This window comes from Chanodichthys erythropterus, chromosome 18, assembly GCF_024489055.1.
Source record: "Chanodichthys erythropterus isolate Z2021 chromosome 18, ASM2448905v1, whole genome shotgun sequence".
NCBI lineage: Eukaryota > Metazoa > Chordata > Actinopteri > Cypriniformes > Xenocyprididae > Chanodichthys > Chanodichthys erythropterus.
This window is the reverse complement of record NC_090238.1, coordinates 14,529,711-14,549,157: the sequence shown is the minus strand read 5'-3', so window position 1 is coordinate 14,549,157 and position 19,447 is coordinate 14,529,711. Positions and strand designations below refer to the sequence as shown.

The following is a 19,447-nucleotide window of genomic DNA, read 5'->3' as shown; positions in this document are numbered from 1 at the left end:
CAACTAACAAAGCATTTGCTTAAAGGGAATGAATTTTGATTAATGTGTCTAACAGATCATGTTCCTCACAGATGGATCCAACATGGCAGGAAGGAATCCAGCTGTCCAGAGCTCAGTGGACGCTTTATCTCTGCTAAAGACTTAGTACTCTCTGTACTGTCCTCCTTTCCGATAAAAAGCAGTAGCAAAGGTTTCCCAAGCTCCAAATACCAGGGGAGATTCTCCACGGTCAGTTCAGGCTTCAATGCAAAACAAAACATATTTTCATCTTGTGAGTGAGTTTTTGGCAGATTACCAAGGCAACATTTCTATTTTTTTCTAGTTTTTTTTTAGTTCAAGATTTCATTGGTTATTTATATTTTATTTCAGCTTTATTTTAATTACCAAAATCATTTTTGATCTACTGTTAACTACAGTCAATTCATGTTACGGAAATCCCAATAAAAAGCATGTGATTCCAATATAACGTACTATTAAGCAACTGTGTTTAGAGACTAGAGTGAATTTGAAACTATGTTCCCAAAACAACTTACAAAATGATCCAGTTCCACTTGTTTTATGAGTGAGACATGGTCCGTTGGTGAGGAGGATGATGAGATAGAATAGACTTTATAAGGAACTCCAGGGCCGTGCGATACCAGTAAAGCAGGCAGGTTCACTGACAGTCCCTCCACCCTGATCAAATACAGAGAAGTCAGCTGGAACATTTTCTGAAAAGTCCACACATGTATTATCTTGTTAAGGCGCTTAAAGGTTTTTTGAATGCAAGATAAAAACTAAAGTTGATTACATAATCAAAATAGCTGTGGTAAACCTGTCAGATACCATTGCTCTGCCTCTTTGTGGGCAAATAGCCCAAGAATGGTCTCTCCTCTGAGCAGTCTTGCAGCTTCCTCAAATGAGGTTACACCTAAAACATAAAGAGCACATGATTGTCATCATATCAAGTTATGCAATACATGCTACACCCATAAAATACATTTTGGTTGCCATAATCTGAAATAAATAAACATACACGTGGAATAACATTTTAAGAGGTCATACAATAGGCAAAACCATTAGTAATTTAGTTTCATGTCCATTTGCCAACATCTCTCTGACAATTACAATTTCATAACAGTCTGCTCTGCCTTTATAGAGATAGTTCACCAAAAATTAAAATTCTGTTATCATTTACTCACCTTAAGTCGTTCCAAACTGTAAAAGAGGATATTTAGAAAACTATTGGTAAACCAAACAATTTTGGTTACCATTAACTTCCATATGGACAAAGAAAAAAACAACAACAAAGCATTTCTCCAAATATCTTGTGTGTTCCATAGTAAAAAAAGAAAGCCATACAGGTTTAGAATGAAATGAGGGTGAGTAAATGATGACAGAATTTTAAGTCTTTACTGTCACTTTTGATCAATTTTAAGCATCATTGCTTAAAGCCAGGGTAGGTAATGTTTTTTATAAACACTTTTTGTTATAGTGGTTCAAACTCTCCTTACATCATGATAGCAATCAATAATAGAAGTGGTCTAAATAATAAAAAATGAAATGTACCTTTATCTTCTGTGGAAGTCTCAGGACCAAAAAATATTTGTCCAATCATTGCATTGGGTCTAAATGCAATGAAACAATGTCTCATCTGCCTGTCAACATATGTATTTCCATACCTCCGCCTCTGCGCACCCTGCTCGTGCAGACCACACGTCATCAGAGCAATAAGTAAGACTACACAGAGTTGTAGACGGACAAGCAGTAACTTATGCGGCTTTCACAAATCATGCCATGTCGTAATTATCTTATTATATCTTACCATGTCAAACTCTTGCCCTTCTACTCTGAGCTGTTTCCGTCCTCAGATTCAGATTTATTCTATGACAGCACATTCAATGTTGAAATGAATCTTCAGAAGTCAGGTGGTACAAGTAAGAGCTCTGTAATAATACGTTCAGTATTATTGTAATGTTATGTATTTTGAGACATGAGGTAATTTAAGGCCGTCTCTTGTGTCTGGCGCTTTGCAGACTCTACTCTGGCAGTGCGCAGCTCATGTGTTTTGAAGGAGGCGTGGCTTTGGAGACGCTTTCAATGGAGATGGTCCTCACAGCAGAACACGAGATCCAGGTGGCTAGATTGGATCTAGATCCCACTTTACATATCCCTAAACCTACCAGTCTCTGCCCCCTGGATCTAAACCTACCCGTCTCCACCTCCTGGATCTGGATCCAACTCCTACCACTTAACATATCCTTAAACCTACCCGTCTCCACCCCGTGAATCTAGACCCAACTCTTCCCACTTTACATATCCCTAAACCTACCAGTCTCTGCCCCCTGGATCTAAACCTACCCGTCTCCACCTCCTGGATCTGGGTCCAACTCCTCCCACTTTACATATCCCTAAACCTACCCATCTCCACCCCCTGGATCTTGATCCAACTCTCCCACTTTACATATCCCTAAACCTACCCGTCTCCACCCCCTGGATCTGGATCCAACTCCTCCCACTTTACATATCCCTAAACCTACCCGTCTCCACCCCCTGGATCTGGATCCAACTCCTCCCACTTTACATGTCCCTAAACCTACCCATCTCCACCCCCTGGATCTTGATCCAACTCCTCCCACTTTACATATCCCTAAACCTACCCGTCTCCACCCCCTGGATCTGGATCCAACTCCTCCCACTTAACATATCCTTAAACCTACCTGTCTCCACCCCGTGAATCTAGACCCAACTCTTCCCACTTTACATATCCCTAAACCTACCAGTCTCTGCCCCCTGGAACTGGATCCAACTCCTCCCACTTAACATATCCTTAAACCTACCCGTCTCCACCCCGTGAATCTAGACCCAACTCTTCCCACTTTACATATCCCTAAACCTACCAGTCTCTGCCCCCTGGATCTAAACCTACCCGTCTCCACCCCCTGGATCTGGATCCAACTCCTCCCACTTTACATATCCCTAAACCTACCCGTCTCCACCCCCTGGATCTGGATCCAACTCCTCCCACTTTACATGTCCCTAAACCTACCCATCTCCACCCCCTGGATCTTGATCCAACTCCTCCCACTTTACATATCCCTAAACCTACCCGTCTCCACCCCCTGGATCTGGATCCAACTCCTCCCACTTAACATATCCTTAAACCTACCTGTCTCCACCCCGTGAATCTAGACCCAACTCTTCCCACTTTACATATCCCTAAACCTACCAGTCTCTGCCCCCTGGAACTGGATCCAACTCCTCCCACTTAACATATCCTTAAACCTACCCGTCTCCACCCCGTGAATCTAGACCCAACTCTTCCCACTTTACATATCCCTAAACCTACCAGTCTCTGCCCCCTCGATCTAAACCTACCCGTCTCCACCTCCTGGATCTGGGTCCAACTCCTCCCACTTTACATATCCCTAAACCTACCCATCTCCACCCCCTGGATCTTGATCCAACTCTCCCACTTTACATATCCCTAAACCTACCCGTCTCCACCCCCTGGATCTGGATCCAACTCCTCCCACTTTACATATCCCTAAACCTACCCTTCTCCACCCCCTGGATCTGGATCCAACTCCTCCCACTTTACATGTCCCTAAACCTACCCATCTCCACCCCCTGGATCTTGATCCAACTCCTCCCACTTTACATATCCCTAAACCTACCCGTCTCCACCCCCTGGATCTGGATCCAACCCCTCCCACTTTACATATCCCTAAACCTACCAGTCTCTGCCCCCTGGATCTAAACCTACCCGTCTCCACCCCCTGGATCTGGATCCAACTCCTCCCACTTTACATATCCCTAAACCTACCCATCTCCACCCCCTGGATCTTGATCCAACTCCTCCCACTTTACATATCCCTAAACCTATCCGTCTCCACCCCCTGGATCTGGATCCAACTCCTCCCACTTTACATATCATTAAACCTACCCGTCTCTGCCCCCTGGATCTAAATCTACCCATCTCCACCCCCTGGATCTAAACCTACCCGTCTCCAACTCCTGGATCTGGATCCAACTCCTCCCACTTTACATATCCCTAAACCTACCAGTCTCTGCCCCCCTGGATCTAAACCTACCCGTCTCCACCCCCTGGATCTGGATCCAACTCCTCCCACTTTACATATCATTAAACCTACCCGTCTCCACCCCCTGGATCTGGATCCAACTCCTCCCACTTTACATATCATTAAACCTACCCGTCTCTGCCCCCTGGATCTAAATCTACCCATCTCCACCCCCTGGATCTAAACCTACCCGTCTCCAACTCCTGGATCTGGATCCAACTCCTCCGACTTTACATATCCCTAAACCTATCCGTCTCCACCCCCTGGATCTAAACCTACCCGTCTCCACCCCCTGGATCTGGATCCAACTCCTCCCACTTTACATATCATTAAACCTACCCGTCTCTGCCTCCTGGATCTAAATCTACCCATCTCCACCCCCTGGATCTAAACCTACCCGTCTCCAACTCCTGGATCTGGATCCAACTCCTCCCACTTTACATATCCCTAAACCTACCAGTCTCTGCCCCCCTGGATCTAAACCTACCCGTCTCCACCCCCTGGATCTGGATCCAACTCCTCCCACTTTACATATCCCTAAACCTATCCGTTTCCACCCCCTGGATCTGGATCCAATCCCTCCCACTTTACATATCCCTAAACCTACCAGTCTCTGCCCCCTGGATCTAAACCTACCCGTCTCCACCCCCTGGATCTGGATCCAACTCCTCCCACTTTACATATCATTAAACCTACCCGTCTCTGCCTCCTGGATCTAAATCTACCCATCTCCACCCCCTGGATCTAAACCTACCCGTCTCCAACTCCTGGATCTGGATCCAACTCCTCCCACTTTACATATCCCTAAACCTACCAGTCTCTGCCCCCCTGGATCTAAACCTACCCGTCTCCACCCCCTGGATCTGGATCCAACTCCTCCCACTTTACATATCCCTAAACCTATCCGTCTCCACCCCCTGGATCTGGATCCAATCCCTCCCACTTTACATATCCCTAAACCTACCAGTCTCTGCCCCCTGGATCTAAACCTACCCGTCTCCACCCCCTGGATCTGGATCCAACTCCTCCCACTTTACATATCCCTAAACCTACCCGTCTCTGGCCCCTGGACCTACCCTCTCCGAAATTGCCTACCTTAGCTTCAATAAAATGGCTGACAAAATACTGACAACAAACAACTTAACAACATGATGATGAAAGATTTTTGAAAATTAAATACAAATTTTTCACTTTTAATTGTATTACATCAAATTATACAAAAAAAGATAAGGATATAAAGGATTGTAACACGGAGGTTGCGGGTTCAATTCTCACTACTGGCAGGAATTGACTGAGGCGCCCTTGAGCAAGGCACCAAACACCAAATCATTCCATGGGCGCCACTGAAAAATGGCTGGCCACTGCTCTGGGTGTGTGTATCCATAGTTTGCAGTGTTTGTGTGTTCAATACTCCTAATGTGTGTGCACTAAAGAGGATAAATGCAGAGGTCAAATTCTGAGTATGGGTTACCATACCTGGCCTTCATGTGTCACTTTCACATCAACTAAAAATGTTTAGAAAAGGGATGTTGGTTTTGAGGAAAAGGTCCTATATCATTTGTTTGCAGATTCCACTTTGTTTGTTATTTTATTATCTAATGCAATGACTTAAATGTCCAATTTATTATATAGAGATCAGAGAATGATTTATCTTTAATATTGGCTGGACTTTTTGGGTGAACTATTTCTTTTAAGGATTCTCCATCTACAGCTGGGTTGGGCAACTTTGGCCCAGGAGGATCACTGTCCTTCAGAGTTCACCTCCAACCCTAATCAAACACACCTAAACAAGCTAATCAAGGTCATCAGGATTACTAGAAAGCTACAGGAAGTTGAGTTTTTATCAGGAGCTGAACTACACAGTATATCTATCCTGCATCTATCACATAGCAGTGATTCCTGGAAAAAAGGGAGCTTACCAGTGTCTTGCATTGAATTGAACAGGCCCAGCACTCTGACAGCGGACAAATATACATGTTTATTGTACATATCTCCCTCTAAGAATGACATCACCTCAGCAGAGGAGGATAGATGGGAAGGACTGGAGACCAGACTCCTGCAAGAACAAAATTAACTCATTAATAAACATTACTGAGGTGTGGAATGTTCAACTGCGATGTCTTGATTGAAGACTATTGGCTTTCTGGGAGGGAATGTAGGCAAAGCATTTACTATAACTGCACTGTTGTCTTGGGAAGAACTATTAATTGATTTTTGATGGTGGTCTACAGATAAGACACTACAATTGCCATTATCAGCTCATATCAAGCCATATAAGAACACAGAAGGCAAACTGCAAATGCACACTGTAGCACTCGACTCCTGCACTCTTCAATCATCTGGCCACTAATTTAAAAAAGACACACACTTTCAGGTTAATCCTGAGGGACGCAGACTAAATCACACCCAGAGGATCAGACTTTGTGTGAGAAAGAGGATGTGAAACTCACAGTAGAATGAACCTGTATAGGCTCTTGGTTCCCAGCATGCCTCTGTACGGCTGAGCAGCAGCCATGGGACGGTAGATCATAACGGTGGGGAAGGAAGTGACATTCTGATCACCGCAAATATCAGTCCATTCCCCACAGTCTACTGCCGCCAACTCCACCCCACTCACACCTCAACATGATAAAGAAAGTGACAGAGAGAGCGAAAACAGTGCATTTAGTAAATGCTGATAATTATTACAGAAGTCTTTGCTGCCATGACTAACAGTTGTGCAAATTTTTAACATTACATGTGGTGTTATTTGATAAAGTGGACACAAAAGTGGTGCATCTTTAATTTCTTTGATGGTTTAATTATACAATCTTCAGGTGTGAATTATAAGTTTGATTAATTGTGATTAATCACATCTAAAATAAACATTTGTAGATAATTAGTGCTGTCAAATCGATTAATTGAATCTAACATAAGTTTATAATTGTAATATTGTATATATAAGTACACACATCTACAAATTTTTGTTAGATGCGATTAATCGCAATTAATCGATTTGACAGGACTCTCGCTATATGAGTCCTGTCAAATTGATTAATCACATCTAACATAAAAGGTTGTGTATATGTGTGTATATATTTATTTTATGTTAAATGCAATTAATCAATATCATATGTAAAAAGAGACTGCTGTCAAATTATGTATATAAATATACAGACAAACTTTTACGTTAGATACAATTAATCGCGATTAATCGGTTTGTGTTAGATGCGATTAATCGATTTGATAGCACTTTTTTCACAATACTGTACATTTATGTCGATCCAAACCTGTATGACTTTTTGTGGACCAATGAAGATGATATTTTGAAAAAAGTTTTTGTCTATACAATAATACAATACAATTAAAATCAATGGGATTATAATATTGTTTGGACCCCAAAATGTTTCAAAATATATTCTTTTGCATTCCACAGAGGAGACAAAGTCATACAGGTATGAAATTACATAGGTGAGTAAATAATTTTTATTATTTAATTTTATTTAATTGTGTCAAATTATTTAAAGAAAGATGAGGAAATAAAGGATAGAGGAAATGACTGCATAGACAAAAATCACAGACCAGCCGGTTAAAAATCATTACAAAAACGTTTAGAAAAGGGATGTTGGTTCTGAGGAAAAAGTCCTAAATCATTTGTTTGCAGATTCTTATTTTTTTTATTTTTATTATTATTATGTAATGCAATGACTTAAATGTCCAAATACATTTTTGAGGCCACTGTAAAAGCAAACCAATTTATTATGTGGAGATCAGAGATTGATTTTTTCTTTAATATTGGCTGAAAATGGATTCCATCAAAAGAATCAAACAAAGACATAACTCAATTTACAGCATTTCTACATTTTGCTACTCTGGCAATTTTGTTCATCATTGAAATGCTTTTACCTTCAAGTGCATCTGCCACCTCTATATATGACTGAATGAAAGCCATACAGACAGCATCCCCTAGAGGACAAAAGTGGATATATCAGGGTAGATTCCACTAATGCAGCTAATATAGTGAGACAAATATTAAACTTACATTTAAAATAGAACAGTACCACCGTGATATCATTCTGTGTGACTGTAGATTGAAAAGTGTCTGATCTGAGTTCAGTAACAGACTCCAAGTCCTGCATATGATCACGGTCTCTGTACACAGACTCCGACACCTCGTCATCAAGGATATCTGGATAAAGCCAACAAGATCTTTAAAATAAGTTTAAAACCATTCTAAGACCTGGAACTAGTCAGCAATGATTGAATAGGCAACCCACCAAGATCTGACCAATGTTCCTCATTTCCCTCTTCATCTTCAATCTTGTGTTCTTGCACAAGTTCTTCTTTGAAAAGTTTCATAACCTCTTCTGCACTATTCAGGGTAAAATATTTCACATCCTGTTGACAAGTTCTTGTTAGAAGCAGTTTTTTTCAGATAATCACAGCCACATTCAAAGGTTAAACTGACCTCCTGTGGGAGTCTGTAAGCAGCGTTGTATTTCAGTGGAGTTTTCACATTAGGACTGTCCCTGAAAAATGAAAAGAAGGAAACTAATCAAGATACTGTGTTGACTGAAAAATAAGATCTGTGGAGGGCAATTTGGAGATAAATTTGGAGCAAAACTGACCCCATTTCCTTTAACTCTTATTGTGCATGATTCATTAGTACATCCAGTGTCAAGAAAAGTTTGTTTTCATAATATTCACCAAAATCTAAAAACTTTCTGTACTTCCAACTTTTATTTTTAGCTGATGGGAAAATAAATATTACTAATAATAGCAATTTCCTCTTCTCCAAATCAAATCTGAACAGATAAAACCAACCATATTTCGCAACATTCTACAATTCGGTGTATACAACATTTATGTAGTTGGGTCATTCGCAAATAAAGCTTTTTAAAAGTCTGATGTAATGCATATGTCATGATTGTCATGAGCAATCTGTTTGAACAAGTTTCAGTTGTTAAATAACATTTGTGTTTAAATTAATTTTATCTCAGACGGTACAACCAAATAGTTGTATGTATATACTGTAGTTGTACCACCTGACATGGAAAGTGTACCAACCTACCCACACTTGAAATTAGCAGTTTTTACCACTCTGCCACAAGGAACAGTTGGGGTCCTCTGGATGATGCATTATCATGTTTACTATTATTACCTTGTCAATTAATAATAAAAGTGCCATGTTTGCAGTTGTGCCACCCTGACATTTGAGAATATACAAATTGCTGCACAAAAGTTTTTTAATTATCCCTACAGCTTTAAAACTACTGATTTTTATAAAATTTGTTTATATGAAAGCTTTCAAACCCCAACTGATGCAATAGTATTTCGTTTTTATTACTTTTTATTATTAAGTCACCATTTTAAATCGTTTTCTTAATCTGTTAATTTGTTCGGACAGTTGCACCACCTGACATTTTTGGGGTGTAAGATAACAAAACATAAAATAACATGTATAATTTAAATTTACTAAAAATTAATTCAAACTATATAAGTTTTTAGAATAAAGTGATATGTGTCATGAATTTATCCAATTATTTTAAAAAATGCACTTAGATACAAAAATATGCATGTCATGTAATTGACCCAGTTATTTAATGTGACAATTAACATGACTAACAATAAATAATACTTTTATTTTTATTAATCTTGGATAATGCTTATTATTTTTGTGTACACTAATGCATTGTTAACATAGAAATTAGTAAATGTTAACATTAATGCCCTTTGAATTAACAAACCAATTTATCAATTACTTGGCGATTATTTTATAATTACATATACTAACGTTGAATGTTTGGGGTCAGTAAGATTATTTCTGGACAGAAATTAATACTTTTATTCAGCAAAGACGCATTAAATTGTTCAAAAGTGACAGTAAGGACATTTACATTGTTACAAAACATTTCTAAATTTCAAATAAATGCTGTTGTTTTGAACTTTCTATTCAATAAATAATCCTTAAAGGTGCCCTAGAATCAAAAACTGAATTTACCTTGGCATAGTTAAATAAAAAAAGAGTTCAGTACATGGAAATGACATACAGTGAGCCTCAAACTCCATTGTTTCCTCCTTCTTATATAAAGCTCATTTGTTTAAAAGACCTCAGAAGAACAGGCGAATCTCAACATAACACCGACTGTTACGTAACAGTCGGGATCATTAATATGTACGCCCCCAATATTTGCATATGCCAGCCCATGTTCAAGGCATTACACAAGGGCAGCCAGTATTAACGTCTGGATCTGTGCACAGATGAATCATCAGACTAGGTAAGCAAGCAAGGACAATAGCGAAAAATGGCAGATGGAGCGATAATAACTGACATGATCCATGATATTTTTAGTGATATTTGTAAATTGTCTTTATAAATGTTTCGTTAGCATGTTGCTAATGTACTGTTAATGTGGTTAAAGTTACCATCGTTTCTTACTGTATTCACGGAGACAAGAGAGCCATCGCTATTTTCATTTTTAAACACTTGCAGTCGACATAATTCATAAACACAACTTCATTCTTTATAAATCTGTCCAACAGTGTGTAATGTTAGCTTTAGCCACGGAGCAAAACCTCAAACTTATTCAGAATCAAATGTAAACATCCAAATAAATACTATACTCACATGATCCGATGTATGCATGCAGCATGAATGATGAACATCTTGTAAAGATCCATTTGAGGGTTAAATTAGCTGTGTGAACTTTGTAAATGCACTGTATTATAGTCGAGAGCTCGGGGGCGGGGAGCGCGTGATTTAAAGGGGCCGCAGCCTGAATCGGTGCATAGTTAATGATGCCCCAAAATAGGCAGTTAAAAAAATTAATAAAAAAAAAAAATCTATGGGGTATTTTGAGCTGAAACTTCAGACACATTCAGGGGACACCTTATACTTGTATTACATCTTGTAAAAACTGGTTCTAGGGCACCTTTAAAAAAATTAGTATGGTTTCATAAAAAAAAAAAAATTAAGTAGCAAAAAAATTAAGCAGCACAAATGTTTTCAACATTGATAATAATAAGAAATGTATCAGCATATTAGAATGATTTCTGAAGGATCATGTGACACTGAAGACTGGATAATGATGGTGAAAATTCAGCTTTGCCACTTAAATAATTTTACTTAAATAATATATACCATTTTAAAAATTATAAACATTAACCAAGACTATATTAAACACTGTAAAAATTATTGTTAGTTCATGATACTTAATGCATTAACTAAATGCATATTGTAAAGTGCTGACCATTATTTCCCATTGAATCTTGTTACATAAACTTTTATGAATTGCAGTGTTGTTTTCATTGTCATCATCAGTACCTGTGAATGAGCACTACGCCAACCTCCCCGTGGAGCTGCAAGGCGAGAGTTTGAGCGGTGGCCATATCCAGGTGCTGGGTTTGGGGCTGAGAGAACAGATACAGCACGGGTACACTGAGGTGGATATGAACCACATCTACCTCAGAGGGGTCCACCACTGCCTCTGTCTGCCAGAAAAGTCCAGAATTGGATCAAAACATAATGGATATGGAATTCATGCAAGAGACTTGAGAATCAGAATAACACTTTTAATCATATCTGGCATTAATGTCAGGAAGTAGAAGATGTTTACTCACCACTAGAGGTGCCTCCATCAGCTGGAGGAAAGTGTGTATGTTGATGGTTTTGAGTGGTTTCCTCATGGGAATGCTGGGGCATGGGTCAGATTGCCTTGACACACCTTTACAGTGCAAAAACCACAGTCGTGCTTGTGAGGAAGAGGAATCGACGACCCTGTGATAGATAACAGAACAAGATACATTTGAGAAACACTAAAGAAGTAGAAGAATTTGTTATAATTTAAGACAAAACTGAATAATATCTATTAAAGTGCCCCATTATGCTATTTTAAAGGGGGAATGTGTCTGTGAAGTTTCAGCTCAAAATACCCCACAGATCATTTATTATAGCTTGCCAAATTTGCTTCTATTTGGGTGTGAGCAAAAACACGCCGTTTTTGTGTCACTTTAAATACAAATGAGCTGCTGCTCCCAGCCCCCTTTCCAGGAGAGGGCGGAGCTTAACAGCTCACGCTTCGGTTGCTCAACAACAACAAAGCTGGAGAATCTCACGCAGCCAAAATGACAATTGTCATTAACAGTGTTCAGCCTTACATTGTTCAAACTGGACACTGAAGGAGAGACTCAGGAAGAAGTTACAACTTTTATAATGCATCTGGACATTTCTGAATGGTTAGTGGATAAATTTATGTAGTTGCTGTGGAGTTGATTCAACTCATTGACTAGCAAGGGGCGTCATGTTAATCTTTTGGGCAAATCCAGCGTTGAATTGATCCTTGTTTGTGAAGCAGTCCGGCGTAAAATTAACTCATGGCAACAACACTCTACTACAACAACTCTTCCTCTTCTCTAAAGCAGCCCAACATGGCCTCACTCCCTTTGTTGCGTGTTCTCTGGGGCAGGGTTTATGAACTTTAGGGTTTGTGATGTCACCAACCCGGCAAGAAGCTCATTTGTAGTCCCGACCCGCCGTTTGTTGTAGACCTTAAAAAGCGATTTCTGTAAAAAAAAAAAAATCTCCCTTTGGGCGTCGTAACTTTGCAGATGTTGTTTATGCTCAAACAGCAACATTACACACTTACTACATTTAAAAAGTGAAATAATAATATAGGACCCCTTTGAATGTTCCTAATTTGTTTTGGTCTCCTGCAATAAGTTTACAAGCATCCAAGGTAAAAAAACATTTTGATTTTCTCATAATACATTGTCTGAAACAGTTCGATAAAGGATTCAGTCTCTCTAAACCCCTCCTTTTCAAGAGCCTACTCTGCTCTGATTGGTCAGATGGCCCAGTCTGTTGTGATTGGTAAACCGCTTACATCACATGTCAAAAACTAAATGGCCATTTCTATATCTGAATTTCACATCTGGAGGCTTCCTCAACACAGAAACAATAGTGTCGGTTTTACCATATTAAAGGTGCCATCGAATGCTTTTTTACAAGATGTAATACAAGTATAAAGTGTCCCCTGAATGTGTCTGTGAAGTTTCAGCTCAAAATAGCCCATAGATTTTTTTTAATAATTTTTTTTAATTGCCTATTTTGGGGCATAATTAGAAATGCGTCGATTCAGGTTGCGGTCCCTTTAAATTGCGCGCTCTCTGCCCCCGGAGCTCACACTTGCCTTAAATAGTGCATAAACAAAGTTCACACAGCTAATATAACCCTCAAATGGATCTTTACAAAGTGTTCATCATGCATACTGCATGCATGCGTCGGATTATGTGAGTATTGTATACTGTTATATTGTTTACATTTGATTCTGAATGAATTTGAGGCTCTGCTCCGTGGCTAACAGCTAATGCTACACTGTTGGAGAGATTTATAAAGAATGAAGTTGTGTTTATGAATTATGTCGACTGCAAGTGTTTAAAAATGAAAATAGCGACGGCTCTTGTCTCCGTGAATACAGTAATAAATTATGGTAACTTTAACCTCATTTAACAGTACATTAGCAACATGCTAACGAAACATTTAGAAAGACAATATTAAAAATATCATGTTATCATGGATCATGTCAGTTATTATTGTTCCATCTTCCATTTTTCGCTGTTTTCCTTGCTTGCTTACCTAGTCTGATGATTCAGCTGTGCACACCCAGACGTTACTGGCTGCCCTTGTCTAATGCCTTGAACATGGGCTGGCATATGCAAATATTGGGGGCGTACATATTAATGATCCCGACTGTTACGTAACAGTTGGTGTTATGTTGAGATTCGCCTGTTCTTCAGAGGTCTTTTAAACAAATGAGATTTATATAAGAAGGAGGAAACAATGGAGTTTGAGACTCACTGTATGTCATTTCCATGTACAGAACTCTTGTTATACAACTATGCCAAGATAAATTAAATTTTTTATTCTAGGGCACCTTTAATTTAAGTCTGAGTCCTCATCTTTAAGAAGTGCATGGAATGAGGATTTGCTTTTGCATCACAGAAAACAGCGTCTTTTCGACATGTCGATAACATGAATCAAACTGCTTCAAGCCTCAGCTACAACTACAGTGTTTGTGAGCTGTTCAAAGTAGGCGTTGTTTGCGGGCAGCCAAATTTACACCATATAAGCTGGCATTATGCAAATTTGTTACAAACCTACATAGGTTCGTGCAGGAAGTAAGACTGGAATTACTAACGTTTCAGGCAGTTCACAATTGGTTCTTTCTTTTGGGAGACAGTCACTTCATTTAATGTGCACTTTGATTCTTGAAACTTTGCAGACCTTTTCCATTCACAAACAGCTGTATTCCAAACAGCATGACAGGTAATATGCAAAAAATCATTATAGGGGCACTTTAATGAAATATTAGCTGACAATATTGTGGTTGTTGGATTTGCAAATGAGTGATGAGAGCTTTCGTACAACATTGGGAACACTTTGTGGGCATGTATATCACTCTTTAGAGTAACGTGTGAAGCTCACCCCATGTGTCTCAGCACTAGAGAGCCAGTTGTCTGGACAAACTGGTACTTGGTTCCATACACAAATGCTGCCTCCATCAAAGCTCGGTGCTCTGTTCAGACAAAGAAACAAGACATGATATTGCTTCATTCCAACCAAGAAAACTGACTCTAGAAGCAAAATACATAGAGAGAATAGAGATTGTACCTGGAAGGCCGAGCACCGGTATGTGACCGACCACAATGTCACTGTTTTGTTTGGCCGCGCTCTCGACGCGCAGCAGCTCAGCAGGTGTGTGCACATAACGGACTTCATTGAAGAGGACAGAGCTGAATGGAGGATAAAAGGACACATTCAAAGGTCAAGGTCGTCACTGTAGCTCCATCAGGCAAAATATGAAGATCTTTAAATGTTGTTGCTACTGTAAGTTTTAAATAAGAAGAGCTCACAAAAGGACATGAGAAACAATTGCGTTGACGTCAAATACAGTATCGATGTCGAAACTCCTCAGGACCTCAGAGCCTCTGGAATGATAAAAGGCAAAAAAAAAAAAAAAAAAAAAAAAAACTGTTGTATGGATTCATATGCACCATTTTTATGGATCTTTCTTTTCATTTTTGATACTGACCTCATCCATATTCACAGTATGGCAAACATATGCATGGATGATAGAGAAAACATATGGGTGTATACACTACCGTTCAAAAGTTTGGGGTCAGTATCAGTATTATTTGATCAAAAATACAGTAAAAAAAAATAAAAAAATAAGTAATATTGTGACATATTTTTCATATTTGAATATATTTAAAATGTAATTTATTCCTGTGATGCAAAGTTGAATTTTCAGCATCATTACTCATTTACATTTACATTTACATTTATGCATTTGGCAGACGCTTTTATCCAAAGCGACTTACATTGCATTATACTATACATTTGTATCTGAGTATGTGCAATCCCTGGGATCGAACCCATGACCTTGGCATTGTTAGTGCCACTAACATGTGACACTAATTACTCCAGTCTTTAGTGTCACATGATCCTTCAGAAATCATTCTAATATGATGATTTGCTGCTCAAGAAACATTTATTATTATTATCAGTGCATTTATTGTTATCAGCAGCATTTATTTAAAATAAATCTTTTGTAACATTATAAATAGGGATATACCGATATGAAAATTTTGGCAGATACTGATGCCGATAATTCTTTATATTTGAAAGCCGATAACTGATATTTTAGCTGATAAATCTAAATCCAAATTTTTATATAATTTTGGACAGCCTGATTACAAAAACAAAAATCTAACCATTAAAAGCCACGTCCAAAGCACACAATTATAATGTTCTCATTATAATTTTATGTAGCCTATATGACAAACTTGCACTGTATATTGCACTTAACTATATTTTCCTTTTTGAAGTGATTCCAATCATATTCAAGCAATTAATAACCATAATGGCGAACAGTGCGCATCTGAAGTGTCTCAGCTGAAGAAAATAATCAATTTATTTATCAGTTTTAATATATTGGCAAAATATTCTTATCAGGCAAATAATAATAACATTAAAAATGAACATATGTCAGCCGATACCGGTATGGTGGCCGATATATCATGCATCCCTAATTATAAATGTCTTTTTTTTTACTTTGCTGTTAATTTAATGAATCCCTGCTGAATAATCTCTTTCAAAAATCCCCAAACTTTTAAACAGAAGTGTTTATATAATTACATGAGGCCAAATTATATAAACCATACCTGAACAAGTGTGCCTTGGTTATTAGCTTTTCTCCTGTGCAGTAATTTGCTATTGGATCTTTTGAACAGTTCACCTGTAAAAACAATCAGTTTTTCAAGTTTTATTGTAGCACAGTCAACGTCATGTACTAAGTTAGAAAACTAACATAGCTAGAAACCAAAGCTCCATATGTTTGCATTCTAATGCAGCTCTTTTGTGAGATTTTGCTCACCTTTACAACAGATATCCCATAGTCCTCTAGGGCATCAGCTGACATCTCCAGCTGCTCCATGAACAATTCGATGGTGGGATTGACTGCAAGTAAAAACAAAGCTTATGTCATGGCCAATGGAGTTTAAAACTTTCTGTAAATAATGATAACTGCTCTGCAAACATTTGTAACACATGTAACAAAGTCTCACCATGATTTCCAAAGTATATAAAGGATGTCTTCCCTGTGTTCATCCTCTCCATGAAGCTCTGGCTGGAATCTTCTATCAGTTCGGAGGAACATTGTTCTGCTGTCAGGCCAAATAGAAACGCAACCAAATAGACAATGCACATGGTGCCCTTTTCCACTTTGTGGGCCTCTAACTTACATTCATTTACATTAGTTCATAATATTATTAAGAATGAGCCCGTCAATAACTGGTACTCAGTTATATATTACTATCAAATCAAAACAACTCGCCTGTGTTGTGCAACTGAATACATCATTCATAGCTTAGCATATTGCACGTTTAAGAGCAACCTATAAAAACAAACTATATGACCCTTTTGCAAATCCATTCGGTTAATGACTACGGGACATTGTTACAAAAGTAGCCACTGCAACCCTACATCCTCAACAACAACACGCGCAAATATTGTCCAATCAAATGTGTGGGGAGGGTTTAGCGGTGTGTTGAACACCTTTCAGAAAGCTCATAATACCAACGAGAAACCCAATGAGAATAAAGTAGGTGGAGGGATCGGCGAAACTCATTGGAAAAGCCTGTCATTTTGGCTCAAACAAACAGCATTTCCAATTCACCTTTATTTTGAATGAGATCCAACATGGCGACTGAAGCGCGTCAGTTTCCAGCTTCTTCCTATTGGCCGGAAGATGGGGGCAGAGCGTAATCGCTCCCTACATTTGATAATCGTTTTTTTTTTTTTTTTTACAGAGTTGTTTTTCTTTGCTTGAAGGGAGCTGCCTTGTAGATATTTTTTTTTTTTACTTATACTTATTTTTCCATACCATGCTTATAAAACGTCAAAAAATGCATTGCATGTATAAGCCATAGCTTAACAGATTGTACACCCATCAATTTATACAAATAAATGATGCAATTGTTTTTCACACTATTATGTTAACGATTGCAATCCAGTTTTACAAATTAACTACCGCATCCTTACATTGAAAACAACACGCCTAAACGTCCATGGTAGGCTACTGAAAATAATAACGCCGATACTTTAAAAAAATTAAAAACGTAGAGGACCAGAGGCAGGGCACTTAAAATGACAAATGATTGGTTTCTCAAAAAAAGTAGGCGGAGTGCTGATAGCTCTTCGGCCAACCTACTTGAAAAGTCAAGTCATTTCGGCTCGAATGCGTCAGAAATTTTCCATTCAGCTCCATTCAACCTAGAGCCAACATGGCGACACAAGCGCGTCAGATTCTAGCCTGTTCCCATTGGTCAGTAGGCGGGGCTCGAGCTGCAACGCTAGCCAGCTGATCGCTTTTTTCTAGCTCTAGAGTTTGCTTTTCTTAGCTCGGAGGGAGCTGCTTTGCAGAGATTGGGGGACTCTGTGTTTTTTTTTAATTATTTGTTTTCCACATCTCGCTTATAAACATCCAAGAATTTGCGTTAAAGTTTATTTCATAGGATAACAACTTAGGGCAGCCTGTAGTTTGTCATTTTCGGCTCATATGTCATTTGTAATTAAGTTTGACGTTTTTCAATTTTTCATAATTTCCAAACATCTGCATGAAAAGTTTCATGGAAACGGAAAACGGTAGAACGTTTTGGATAAGTCGGCGTGATAGCGAGCATCCTGGCGATATGTTGTTTTTACTAGAAAACCAGGTCAGTGTCAGTGTTTGGACGGACTCATCCTCATCCTCCTCCACCTCTTCATCATCCTCCTCAGCCGAACTGATCCAGGCTGCGGTTCCCCCGTCCGTGCAGCTCGGTCTCACGGTTCTTTACACGGTTTTGTATTCGCTCCTTTTCGTGTTTGTTTACCTGCAGCTCTGGTTGATTCTGCACTACGGACACAAGCGCTTCAGCTACCAGAGTGTTTTTCTCTTTCTGTGTTTGCTCTGGTCGGCGTTGAGGACGACACTCTTCTCTTTCTACTTTAAAAATGTTGTTCAAGCAAACCAGCTCCAGCCTTTGCCGTTCTGGCTCCTGTATTGTTTTCCAGTCTGCCTGCAGTTCTTCACATTGTGTCTGCTCAACCTTTATTTTGCTCAGGTAAGTCCTACTTTGCTTTTTTTCTGTTGAACTGAATTTGTTTTTATTTGGCAGTGTATCTAAATGCATCTTTATGTGGGTTGTTGATCGATTTAGCATTCAAATCAATGTAAACTGGTATATAGAGAGAATATGAATCATTTGCATTCATGTAGAATGCAATTCTCATGCAACTCACATCTAAGTGGGTCCCTCCCACCAAACGTGTTTACTTCATCTGACTGACTTGGAACTTAATGCTGCAGTTGCGATTAAATGCATCGTTATACTGTTATTCAAATTGTCAAATTATGCTGTTTAAAACATTCAGAGACATTTATCATGTCCATGATACTGGGGCAGGAGCACAGCTGGAGGTCATCAGTTTCTGTTCAAGTCCCTCTGATTGGCCACAACGGAGCAGTTCACAGGACAGTTTGAATAAGGTCTTTTATTGCCTCTTTGGGTCCATCCTTCCACCCTTTGTGAAGTCTTGGCCGTCTCTGAATGCATAACCTTATCATGCAGGAGATGAAATATCGTTCATCTCCTCTCCAAAGGAGAGGACAGAACATTACATGTCCTTATTCTATGCTGGAAAAATAACAACTTCTTAGTTTCACAAAAATGACACTATTTTCATAATTTACCCATCTTTGTGTCAGTCCAAAGCTGTTTGATTTTCTTTATTCTGTAGACCACAAAAAGAGATGCTTAGAAGTGTGTCTGCGCTGCTCTTTTCAGAGAAAATGAATGGTTACTAG

At 38.9% G+C, this 19,447-nt stretch overlaps 2 protein-coding genes across 5 annotated transcripts in view; one reads left to right on the top strand and one right to left on the bottom strand.

The window, feature by feature from the left end:
• The window catches only part of txndc16 (thioredoxin domain containing 16), a 29,107-nt gene extending 11,991 nt beyond the window's left edge, over nucleotides 1-17,116 (bottom strand). The window contains exons 1-18 of one of the 2 annotated variants that reach the window (XM_067368184.1): nucleotides 16,934-17,116; nucleotides 16,665-16,736; nucleotides 16,475-16,557; nucleotides 16,263-16,336; nucleotides 14,952-15,026; nucleotides 14,710-14,831; nucleotides 14,524-14,614; nucleotides 11,661-11,817; nucleotides 11,365-11,531; nucleotides 8,509-8,569; nucleotides 8,318-8,438; nucleotides 8,083-8,229; nucleotides 7,947-8,006; nucleotides 6,512-6,680; nucleotides 5,981-6,117; nucleotides 826-910; nucleotides 534-675; nucleotides 70-239 (exon numbers count right to left, since the gene is read on the bottom strand). In XM_067368184.1, the coding sequence (XP_067224285.1) occupies nucleotides 70-239; nucleotides 534-675; nucleotides 826-910; nucleotides 5,981-6,117; nucleotides 6,512-6,680; nucleotides 7,947-8,006; nucleotides 8,083-8,229; nucleotides 8,318-8,438; nucleotides 8,509-8,569; nucleotides 11,365-11,531; nucleotides 11,661-11,817; nucleotides 14,524-14,614; nucleotides 14,710-14,831; nucleotides 14,952-15,026; nucleotides 16,263-16,336; nucleotides 16,475-16,557; nucleotides 16,665-16,716 (1,913 nt within the window). In that variant the 5' untranslated portion in view covers nucleotides 16,717-16,736; nucleotides 16,934-17,116. Of the gene's footprint in view, nucleotides 1-69; nucleotides 240-533; nucleotides 676-825; nucleotides 911-5,980; nucleotides 6,118-6,511; nucleotides 6,681-7,946; nucleotides 8,007-8,082; nucleotides 8,230-8,317; nucleotides 8,439-8,508; nucleotides 8,570-11,364; nucleotides 11,532-11,660; nucleotides 11,818-14,523; nucleotides 14,615-14,709; nucleotides 14,832-14,951; nucleotides 15,027-16,262; nucleotides 16,337-16,474; nucleotides 16,558-16,664 lie in introns of both variants that reach the window. The other variant, XM_067368183.1, reaches the window with a different exon arrangement.
• Nucleotides 17,117-18,007: 891 nt separating this feature from the next.
• gpr137c (G protein-coupled receptor 137c) overlaps nucleotides 18,008-19,447 on the top strand; it is a 37,004-nt gene continuing 35,564 nt past the window's right edge. For all 3 annotated transcript variants that reach the window (XM_067368187.1, XM_067368186.1, XM_067368185.1), the window contains exon 1: nucleotides 18,008-18,704. In XM_067368187.1, coding sequence (XP_067224288.1) covers nucleotides 18,216-18,704 — 489 coding nt within the window. In that variant the 5' untranslated portion in view covers nucleotides 18,008-18,215. The remainder of the gene's footprint in view (nucleotides 18,705-19,447) is intronic.